General features: G+C 43.7%; 1 protein-coding gene across 2 annotated transcripts in view; it reads right to left on the reverse strand.

Annotated features, from left to right (window-relative positions):
• Positions 1 to 5,868, reverse strand: part of PSME4 (proteasome activator subunit 4) — a 185,717-nt gene extending 179,849 nt beyond the window's left edge. Inside the window, exon 1 of one of the 2 annotated variants that reach the window (XM_056567663.1) lies at positions 5,249 to 5,868. In XM_056567663.1, coding sequence (XP_056423638.1) covers positions 5,249 to 5,451 — 203 coding nt within the window. In that variant the 5' untranslated portion in view covers positions 5,452 to 5,868. The remainder of the gene's footprint in view (positions 1 to 5,248) is intronic. The other variant, XM_056567664.1, reaches the window with a different exon arrangement.
• Positions 5,869 to 12,333: the final 6,465 nt, after the last annotated feature.

Here is a 12,333-nt window from a genome sequence, read left to right on the forward strand (position 1 = left end):
TTGGGGGCCCTATTCACCTAATAGGGTTACATATTGGTCTACCTATTAAGTTTTTATTAAGTCACACTACGCTTGTAGTGTACGGGTGCCGGATCTGGTTGGGAGGAGCGAAAACCGGCCGCTACCATACCCCAGCCGGATCCCCATTCATTTCAATAAGCCAACCAGAGTCAAACGCCGACCGGAGTCAGCGTTTGACTCTGGTTGGCTTATTGAAATAAATGGGGTTTGGGCCACATCGGGCTGGGGTACGGCACCAGTACACTACAAACGTAGTGTGAACCCAACCTAATAAAGATCTTATTTACAGACTATTTTGGTTAAAATTATTTTATGTAATTAGGACAAGTAGTTTTTATTACAATTTTATTTATTTATATATATTTTTTTATTTCCACACCCCTGATTACCCACCGTAATTCCTCTTTTCCGGTATATACAAATGAGCATATACCGAAAAAGAGGAATTATGGCAGAACGGCTGGACAGTTCGGGACGCTATCAGTATCAATTTGATCAGTATCATCCACACTACAAGCCTGTATGACAGGTTGGTGCGGGTGATATTGATGACAGATTTCCTGAAAAGGGGTACTCCACTGCCCCAGCGTTCGGGGAACACCACGCCCCCTCCCATAGATGTGCATTGAGGGAGCGTTGAGTGACGTCACTACCCCCGCAGCCCGCACCCAGCGTTCGAAACAAAATGTTCCAAACGCTGGGGCAGTGGAGTAGCCCTTTAAGACAACAAGGATGATGAAACCCCGAAAGCAAGAACCAGTGAGGCATGTGATGTATATTCATCATTGAGAAAATACAATCACATTCAGCAAAAAGAGGATAAAATAATATAGGTACCACTTATCCTGTACAGATATATTAAAAATTGTACATACATTAGTCACTGCACAGGAAAATAGGAAACAAAGAATTAAAGAAGATCCTTGTCATGTCTCACTTCAGACATACCCTAGCATCAGTCTGGACCTCATTTTTCTGAAGAAAAGAAATATAAAATGAGAGTGGTGAGAGACTGACACCCAATGGTACACTGTGCAAGCGCTCGTACTGTAAAACTTTCCTACATGAGATAAAACCCAGTTGGCACAACAACGAAGTACAAATAAGTCAAACATGACAGTGCAAAAATGAGCAACATCCAGAGGCTCTATACACTGTACACACAGAGGCCTTGATCACCTGACTATGAGTTTACGCTCCTGGGTTACCGTCAGAATGTACTATATAAAGACTGATCTGACCCCACACATCAGCAGACCTGCTGCAAAGTCACCCAAAGATTGCAACAGCACAAGTAGAAGGCGTCTCAAATACAGCAAATAAATATTTTCCAAAAGATCCTCAGTAAACAAGGCATCTAATACCATATGATTATAGGCGTAATGACAGCGTAGCAACAGTGGAAACGACAGCACTACTACAGCGTAGCAACAGTGGAGACAACAGCACTACTAGGAAAGACAAAAAGATTACACAGAAGAGGTCACACAAATAGGGTCCCTTTACATGTGTGCATCGCCCGACGGTATTTCTACAGCACTGGAGTGAAGCTGATTGTAGTATTGATCCCAATCATTTGAAAGGCACAGTTTACATTCATCTGGCGTCACAAGTTGGACGCCGGGCGGTTGAACACTTCGCATGGGTGGCGGACAGGGGAATGCATCTTGCTGTGTTCCCCTGTCCGGCATGCACAATAATATGTGGTGAGTACATAATACCTTCTTTCCCAACAGGGGTGCCTCCAGCTGTTGCAAAACTACAACTCCCAGCATGTCCGGACAGCCTTCGGCGGGAACCGCCCAGTTTAGAAGAGGTTTGCTATGGGGATTTGCTTCCAAACTGGGCGATTCCCGAGACACGTGTCATCAGAGAGCACTTAGACAGAAAAGAACAACCTTAACTTCAGAAGCTCATAAGTACTGAAAGGATTAAGATTTTTTAATAGAAGTAATTTACAAATCTGTTTAACTTTCTGGAGCCAGTTGATATATATAAAAAAAAGTTTTTTCCTGGATAACCCCTTTAACTTCACTCCATTATGAATAAAGTTTTACTTGTTTGATTTAAATTCCAAAAAAAATAAATAAATAAAAAAACTTTGGTGTCAAAAACCATATGGTGCAAAGCAGGTGGAACGTACGCAGGATTTTAACATTGATTCCTATGTTAAAAACATTTTTAAAATTTAAAAAAAAAACTCTGCGGTTTCCATATGATTTTTCACCTGGACCAAAAACCGTGGTAGGCTACCAGGAAAAAAACGGACAAAAGCATACAGGGTGCAAAAACAGACAACCGGATGCATGGTTTGTCATACGGTTTTCCATGGAGAGTCAATGCATGTGATTTTAACACAGTTCCGTACAGTTTTCACATTGAAAACTTATACAGGAACTGTATTGCAAAAACGTGGTGTGAACCCAGCCACACATGTAATGGCACGAAGGTCAAACAGAAGATCTGACCTCAAGTATATACAGTATATGGACACAATGTAACATTCAGCACCAGGATGAGCACAGACACTGGCAAAACAGTCTGCATTCTCCTCTGGAGGTCACATTAACCTGAAAGTAATGTCTACTATGTAGCAAGCACATTCATCAGACACAGCCACTAAGATACAAGGCTTATATCATGAAGAAGGCGTCTTAGGGTAACGAAAGACAAAGGGATGCCAGCCGCGAGCTGCGAAATGTGACAAGGACGCTCTCAGCGTTCTGTACAGAATAAAGAGAACTTCCATCTATAATAAAAGGAGCCACTAGTAAAGAAGTCCTTGACATGTCTTTGCTAAAAATTATTTTCCGCTTTATCTGTTTATGGGCTGCGTGTGAAATCCAACATGACCATATATAGATGTATAAAGCTATACATATTCTCCCATACTGCAGCCCAACTAGGCACATTGTGCCAAAACTTTTGAGCTGGCCATCTGCACAATAACTTCTCGAATGAAGTCAACCCCCAGTAGAAGGCTAGGTTCAGACTACGGAATCTCCGGGCAGAAAATATCCGCCCGTAGATTCCGAGTGCGGCCAGTACTGACTGAATCAGTCGGCGCTAGGACCGTGCGGACACTGCAGTCTTCAATAGACTAATGTGTTCCGCGAGTATTTCCACCTGAAGAATGAGCAACACCATTCTTCAGGTGGAAATTTCCAAGTGGATTTTCTGTTCACATATTCCGCTTCCCAAATTCCGAAGTGTGAACGAAAACCCATTCACTACACTATACATTTTAGCAAGCGGAATTTTTGCCTGCAATTTCAAAGCGGAATTGCACACGGAAATTCCATAGTGTGAACCTAGCCTTACAGGTGTACTGCTGTAGGCGCCACTGTGGTCCAGCTGCTGAAACACCCAGAATAACAGATGTACTGCTGCAGGTGGCACTGAAACCCAAGATGTATTAACACAGATGGCATTGAGGTTCAGCAGCTGAAATCTCTGGTAAAACATATTTACTGCTGCAGGTGTCATTGAGGTCCAGCAGTTAGAACAAGCAATGCATTAGATTTACCACAGCAGGTGGTACCGAGGTCCAGCAGCTGAAACCCCCAGTATGAGCCGACCGGACATTTCACTCCGGACGGCTCATTGAAATGAATTACATACGGGAGCGCATAGAAAGGCATACGGGAGCGCAAGGTTTTAGCGCCCCCTGCCATATGCGCTCCCGTATGGGAGAAAACGTGATGTGAACCCAGCCTAACACAGATACTGTTACAGGTGGCATTAAGGTCCAGCAGATAAATCCCCTGATATATTTGTGCTGCAGGTGGCACACATTTAAATAGATTGTTAAATAAAATATGGACACATCAAGTCATCCAGATTAGGACCTGGTACTTCACAGTAGCACTTTGTTCTGCCTAATAAAAGGGAGCTCCAGAGTTAGGATGAAAACATATGGCAACCCATGTCTCTGACAACATGCTATACAAACTTCTGAACAGTGCCCCGGGTTTTATCACACTTTATAGAGAGTAGATGCCCTAAGAATCTAGAAGCTGGTGACGGTCGCGTTCAGAGGGATGTGATCTGAGTTGGGTCTGTAGTAGGTTAGATTTTTTTTGGCCTTCATTAGAATCTGAGCTTACAAGGGACTTTCCACTATCGGGGCATCCCAAAATACGTCCTACATGGGTATATCCATAGCTGCATAGAGAAATAATGCCATCTGCAAGGCAATTTACATTAGGAGCCTGTAGTTGCCATAGTTTGGAGACCACTACAGTGTAGATCAGGGCTTGACAGATTTGTTAGGAATCTAGGTGCCAGCATGTCGTATGTAACGTTATGTGACTTCATGTAATCAGCCATTAGTGTCCTGTCATCTCTCCCTGTGTCACAGTCATTAGTGTCCCCTTATCTCTCCCTGTGTCACAGTCATTAGTGTCCTGTCATCTCTCCCTGTGTCACAGTCATTAGTGTCCCCTTATCTCTCCCTGTGTCACAGTCATTAGTGTCCTGTCATCTCTCCCTGTGTGACAGTCATTAGTGTCCCCTCATGTCACGCTCCATACTCCTGAGTCACCTGATGTCCCTTAAAGCTGCCTACATAGTGTACAATGGTAACACATACAGCATAGGTCTCCTACGGCTGTCTGGGGATGCTGGTAGTTGTAGTTTTGCAACATCTGGAGGTCCAGAGTATCTCTTATATGAAAAGAACATTAAAAACCATGAGACATTCTTCTAGTTTAGTTACAGCAACAAAAGGGGGGAGATTTATTAAAACCAGTGCAAGGGAAAATTGGTGCAGTTGCCCATAGTAACCAGATTGCTTCTTTCATTTTTAAAGAGGCCTGTGAAAAATAAAAGAAGCAATCTGATTGGTTGCTATGGACAACTGCACCACTCTTCCTCTGCATTAGTTTTGATAAATCTCCCCCATTGTGTGTGATGTATACATTATAAATTGGCGCATTTAACGCAAATCTAATTTAGGAGCGACCTTGGGGACTCCAGCCCATGTAAGTTAAGGTCATGTGACCAGGTTTCATGTTCTGACAGTTACAGAATTGATACTTTTTATTTTGAAAGCGAAGAGATAACGGACACAGCAGGTGCAGAATGGGAGGTCACATGACACTAATAAAGACAACAAATAGCAGACAGCTGTAAGCAATACACATGGGCAGCGGTGTGTGCCCACAGGTCAGGTGACCCCCAGTGCCCGCACACAATGGAACGAGAGGACACAATGGAGGGCACTCACGTGTTCAGCTTTCTGCTCCAGAACAGCACCCCCGGCCATAGCTCCCGGAGGTGCACGGCCCGGCCCAGGCTGCTCTTGATCCGGGCCAGCAGCTCGTTAGACTCCCGGTCCAGGCGCTCGGCATAGGGCAGCAGGCGGTTATACACTATCTCCTTCTGGGGTCTGAAGCCCAGCTGCTCCGCTCTGTCCTCCCTGGTGCCCATGACGGGATGCCCCTCTGCCGCCGGCGTCCTCCTCCGCTCAGGGTCACTACAGCGCCGGCCTCTGACTTGCACTCCTCTCCCAACTCTCCTCACTCAGTCTACCGGTGACGAAGCAGGCGCAGGGAGGGCAACGACGTCACCCGAGTGCTTCACAACGTCACTTCCGCCCCTTCTCTCAACCCGGCTGGTGACGTCACGCCTGCATGTCTGTCACCTGACTGACTGGCAGAAGAGGCATCGCTGCTGTGCATTGTAATCATAGCTTGTCATAATAAAGACGGGCATTGCCACTCCGGGCACTCTGTTATTTACTACACGCCCCATCTGCAACCTGCTGCAAAACTACAACTCCCAGCAAGCAAGCCCTGAAAGTCGCACGCTGTCAGGGCATGCTGGGACTTGTAGTTTTGCACCAGCAGAAAGGCTACAGGTTATATCGAGATTTATCAAAACCTGTGTAGAGGAAAAGTTGCACAGTTGCCCATAGCAACCAATCAGATCGCTTCTTTCTTTTTTAACAAGGCCTCTGCAAAATGAAAGAAGCGATCTGATTGGTTGCTATGGGCAACTCAGCAAATTTTCCTCCACACAGGTTTTGATAAATCTCCCTTATCGTGTATATCACTGTTTCCAAACCAGGGTGCTTACAGCTGTTGCAAAACTACATCTCCCAGTATGCCCTTGGCCAGTATTTCCAGTGTGTCTCAAGCTGTCGAAAAACTACAACTCCCAGCATGCCCGGACAGCCTTTGGCTGTCCGGGCATGCTGAGAGTTGTAGTTTTGCAACAGCTGGAGATGCACTGTTTGTAAAACACTGCCATTTAGCTATCTGTGCATGCTGGGAGTTGTAGTTTTGCAACAGCTGGAGATGCACTGTTTGTAAAACACTGCCATTTAGCTATCTGTGCATGCTGGGAGTTGTAGCTTTGCAACAGCTGGAGGGAACCTGGTCGGGAAACACTGCTGTTTAATTCCATTAACTCAGGGTGCGTTCACACGGAGTAAATGGAGAGTAATTCACGCTGAAAAATTTACGGGCGGAATTTTTTATTTTATTTTTGCGTGCAATTTGTGCGCAAATTGCGCACAGACATGGGGGAGAAAGAAGTGAAAGGTTTTTCAGCCATTTCCGCGCAAATTGCGGGCAAATTTCTGCAAATTGCACGCAAAAACGATGCCGATTTTTTTTTACCATTGACTTCAATTGATTTCTGCTAGCGGATTCCGCTTAAAGAATGAACATGTTCTTTCTTCAAGCGGAAAGGAATTTAGTGTCGGAATTCCGCTAGCAGAATTTCTGCAGTGTGAACAGGACAGTGGAAATAACATTAAAGTCAATGGGCAGAGGGGATGTGAATTAATTTGGAGCGGAGAATTCAAGAGGAATTACTCGAATAAATTCCTCTTGAATTACTCCATGTGAACGCACCCTCAATGGTACTCAATTTCCGCACCAAATTCATAGTTAAATTCCGCTCATTTCAGCTTCATTTAATATGGAGCAGAAAGAGGATTTCAGTGCCATTTCCCTAATGTGAACATACCCTTAGGCCATGTTCACCCGGCGGAATCCGGTGGGAAAATTCCACTTGTAAATTCTGTGGCAGCAGAGTTTAGTTATCTTTGCAGATGACACCAAGCTTTGTAGCACGGTACAGTCTATAGAGGATGTGCATAAGTTACAAGATGACTTGGATAGACTAAGTGTCTGGGCATCCACTTGGCAAATGAGGTTCAATGTGGATAAATGTAAAGTTATGCATCTGGGTACTAATAACCTGCATGCATCGTATGTCTTAGGGGGGATTAAACTGGCAGAGTCACTGGTAGAGAAGGATCTGGGTGTACTTGTATGTCACAGACTACAGAATAGCATGCAATGTCAGGCTGCTGCTTCCAAAGCCGGCAGGATATTGTCATGTATAAAAAGAGGCATGGACTCAAGGGACAGGGACATAATACTCCCCCTTTATAAAGCATTGGTACGGCCTCACCTGGAATATGCTGTTCAGTTTTGGGCACCTGTCCATAAAAGGGACACTGCGGAGTTGGAAAGGGTGCAGAGACGCGCGACTAAACTAATATGGGGCATGGAACATCTTAGCTATGAGGAGCGATTAAAGGAGTTACAATTGTTTAGTCTTGAGAAGAGACGTTTAAGGGGGGGATATGATAAACGTATATAAGTATATAAATGGCCCATACAAAAAATATGGAGAAAAACTGTTCCAGGTTAAACCCCCCCCAAAGGACGAGGGGGCACTCCCTCCGTCTGGAGAAGAAAAGGTTTAGTCTCAAGGGGCGACACGCCTTCTTTACCGTGAGGACTGTGAATTTATGGAACGGTCTACCTCAGGAACTGGTCACAGCAGGAACAATTAACAGCTTTAAAACAGGATTAGATACATTCCTGGAACAAAATAAGATTAATGCTTATGAAGAAATATAAAATCTCATCCCTTCCCCAATATCGCGCCACACCCCTACCCCTTAATTCCCTGGTTGAACTTGATGGACATATGTCTTTTTTCGACCGTACTAACTATGTAACTATGAATGTGATTCTGCTGCATTGTACATGCAGTAGAAGCATCTGCCGCAGAAATCCCGATTCCGGCCTCTACAGAAAGAATTGACATGTCAATTCTTTCTGCGGAATGCACTCGGAAATGCATTGCTGTTGTGGTGTCCCGGTACCGTATGGTATACCGCACCTTGTATGGTGGTCCCCAAAGTCAGAGTTACTTCGTTCCAGTAGCACCCTGCTGATGGGATAGCCCCTAGTCGCCTCTTCCTTCTCTGATTCTATGATGTTTACATGTATAAGTAATTGTATATTTAATTATCTATATAGTGTCACAGGACCTTAGGTCACATGACTACTGTTACTTCTTTAGGTTATGCTTAAGGACCTTCCAAGGTCACATGGTATAGTCACATGTCAGACCATAATCCTTTGTAAGGAGAATTGACATATGGTATGGACCAATGAGCTTAAGACCAGCCCCTGCCCATATAAGGGAGCTGCCAGCCAATCCTCGCTCTCTTGGGTTTCGGACTAGTGGAGAGTGAGAAGTGATCCGTGCAACTTCCAAAGACAGCCTTCCTCAGCCTGAATCTAACCGTGAGTTTAAACATCAATCCCCGCTAAAGCTAGTGTGACTACTGGACCTAATATCAATCCCCTAAATCCAGTGGAACAGCGCCTATAAATCTCCTAAGCTCTAGAAACTCACAAGGTCCCAACCAACTGTCAAACTCCAAATAGACCTTGTTACATGGACTGTTCCTGTTTAATCCTGCATAAAAGCTGCAGTAAAAGTTCAGACAGTTTTCTACAAAATCTCCGGTTGTGGACAATCATTTATTTAATACCTCCCTATCGCTCTTGGGACGGGTGGCATATACAAAGGAGCCCTCACCCTGGCGTCACAACAGTTAAGGGTTAAATCAGCACCCTTTCATCACTGCACAGCAAAACCCCATATACCCTATACCCCCACAAGCTTACCACACTGTCTGTCAAGAAGGCGCATTTCTGAGCAGTCCTAGTGGCAGAATGTTTTGCCGGAACCTAGTGTTTGCCAAATTTCTGCTAGAAATTTTCCAGGCAGAAAGTCTGCAAAAATTCCACCATGTGAACATGGCCTAAGGGCCCTTTCAAACATTGGTATTTCCTAATGGAATCCAGCGTAAGGCCATGTTCACATGGCGGAATGTCTGCGGTAATATTCTGCACTGACATTCCGATGCAGCCGATACTCCGATGAGTTCCAATGATTTCAATGGGATTTTGCTGTAATGTGTATTCTGGCATCCGCAAAAAGAATATACTTGTCTATTCTTTCTGCACCATCTGCAAGACTGAGTGAACAGGGCCTAAAGCAATGTACATTTTTTTAGAGCTTGTTTTTTTATTTTTTCAATAACTTGGAATTGAGAATTTACATTTTTACTATGTTTTTTTCCCCATATTTTTGTACCTTTTTAAAATTGTTATTACATTTTAAAGGGGAACTGTAGTGAAACATTTTTCATTACCTCTGTGCCGGGCTGCAAAAAACTTTAACTCACCTTCCTACGTTCCCCCGTTATGCCTCCAGTGCTGGTCCTCCAGTGCTGGTCTTCTTCCTGCTTCCTGGGGTTGGTGAGTCATACTGCACACAGCATATCGCCAGCCACAGGGATGTCCCGCCTCGGCCGGTGATAGGCTGACTACACTGTCATGTTAGGAGCCTAGTTTCCGCCTTCTCCCTGCTTCCCGGGCTCCTTACATGACAGTGCGCTCAGCCTATCACCGGCCGAGGCGGGACATCGCTGCGGCCGGCGATACGCTCAGCGCAGTATGACTCACCGACCCCAGGAAGCAGGAAAAAGACCAGCACCAGAGGACCGGGACACAGATATCGGCGCAATGGGGCAACGTCGGAAGGTAGTTAAAGTTTGTTTATTTACTTTTTGCAGCCCGGGCACAGGAATAATGAAAAAAGTTTCTCTACAGTACCCCAAACTACTGATATCCTTTTTCATCCTGTCAACTTATGGAGTTTGTGCCCTTTATTAGAACTCACAACTTGGACTTGCAGCTTCAGATTTTAACAAGTCGAGGTTCAGCCTGCAAGTATTGGTGAATCATAAGTAGTAACTGAGGCCAACAGTGCTGTGCGTAAGAGCACTCTCAGAAACATCAACATGCACATGAAATGGTTGATACCATAGAAACAATGTTCATCTACCCTTCTGTATACTATTGACTGCAGGCTAGGATGAGGTCCAGAGTCTAAGGCTGTGCTCACATGCTGGAATGTCCACACGGAGAATCCAGCGTGTGAGTGGGCCGGCACTAGGATCGCACGGGAATGCGCCGTCTCATAGACAGCTAAACATTCCGTTCCGTGCAGTCTCTGCATAGCTCAGGGAGCAGGTGTAGCGGCAGCGATGTGTGCGAGTACACCGCGCATGCGCGCCTCGACTCGCACATCACAGCAGTGTATCTGCTCGTAGCGGCGGATAGCACCATCACCCTTTCAATATTTATCCAATATATGTGCAGGTACTACAGTCAGGCTCCATTTAAAAGGGTTATGCAAAGATTACATTTTATGCCCTGTTTACAAGATAGGAGATATACTGTAGAGTGGTGTGAATAGAGGATAATTGGCGCTTTTAGCAGGACCTGCGGGCTCAGCCAATCATTAGCTGCAGCAGTGTCCCTGACAGTGATTGGACAGGTTTTGCACCCAGCACTCATCTTAAAAATCAGGAAGAGAGCAGATCATGTGACTGTATGGAGGCAAACAGGAGCTTCAGGGGACCAGGGACAAACCTGGGCTAGGTAAGTATGTTTTTTCATTGTTTTCTTTCTATGTACCCCAACACCATATTTTTTTCTTTTAGGTTGAAATACCCCTTTAAGATTGCTTTAAACGTGTAAAGGGAGTATTTTCTGATAATGCAGGACAGTCCTTTTTACACTAATCTTTATAGAAATATTTAGAGTGTCTCCTTAATGGGGCTTTACTGTAAAAGCTGCAGTATTTGAGATTCTAAGTAATTACATTACCCTGCAATTTATTATTTATCTCCACATCCATTTTAACTTATGGTTTGTTTTGTTAGAGAACACTTTTCTATTGATTCATCTCTGATCTTCTGTCTCCTGGATCCATCTGCGCAGTGACGTCCATCCCAACTGGAGTGGGAGGAAGGAATGACATTGATAAAATCTCTGCTGCTTCATATCTCTGGCTGTGATGAACATCTAGTGGATAAACATTGTGACAGACTGCATCTCCAGATCTGGTTCAGTGATTCTCATTCGTAAATTTAATTCTATAAAATTTAGGCTTCAAGAAAAAATATACTAGTCGTATATAGTAAAGTGATATCAATTTTTATGTAAAGTATGAAAACAAGTTTAAGGGGTTTTTCAGGACCTAAATGTGTGGATATCTATCTATCTATATATATATATATATATATATATATATATATATATATATATATATAGAGATATATAGAGATATATATATATATATAGTGTGTGTGAAACTCATAAAATTAGAATATTGTGCAAAAGTCCATTGTATTTCATTAATGCAACTTAAAAGGAAAGGAAGCATGAAGTGGTAGACGGATGCGTTGACCCTGGACTTAATGAAGCACAGTGACCAACACCAGCAGATGACATGGCTCCCCAAATCATATATTGGGGCTTTGGGGTTTTCATCATCACAATTATGACAAATCACGGCTTGAACTATCTTACTTTGCATGTAATGAGTCTCCCTCATATATTAGTTTCACCTTTTAAGTTGCATTACTGAAATAAATGAACTTTGCACAATATTTACATTTTTCAAGTTTCACCTGTGTGTGTGTGTGTGTGTGTGTGTGTGTATATATATATATATATATATATATATATAAACAACCATCTAGCTTCATAGCTAATGCCTAGAAAATCTCACCATGTACCTTTTTTCAGTGGTTTTCTTTCTCATTTTGTGCAGTTCTGCCCTGTATGTTTATATGCTTCACTTACTCTTCCCCATCATACCCAGCATACCTAAATACTAGACTCTGGACTCTGCTCTGAGATCCTTCCTGTACTGCCCTGTCCCTGCCCTAGACTTTGCCCAGTAAACTTCCCATCTGCATTACACACAGATCTGTGCCTGGCTACTCTACACATGATTAAAATCCCACCAAGGGAAAAATTTGCAAGGAGTAAATACACTGCTCAAAAAAATAAAGGGAACACTATGATGACACATCCTAGATCTGAATGAATGAACTAATCTTATTAAATACTTTCGTCTTTACATAGTTGAATGTGCTGACAACAAAATCACACAAAAATTATCAATGGAAATCAAATT

Source organism: Hyla sarda, chromosome 3 (genome assembly GCF_029499605.1).
Source record: "Hyla sarda isolate aHylSar1 chromosome 3, aHylSar1.hap1, whole genome shotgun sequence".
NCBI classification, from domain to species: domain Eukaryota; kingdom Metazoa; phylum Chordata; class Amphibia; order Anura; family Hylidae; genus Hyla; species Hyla sarda.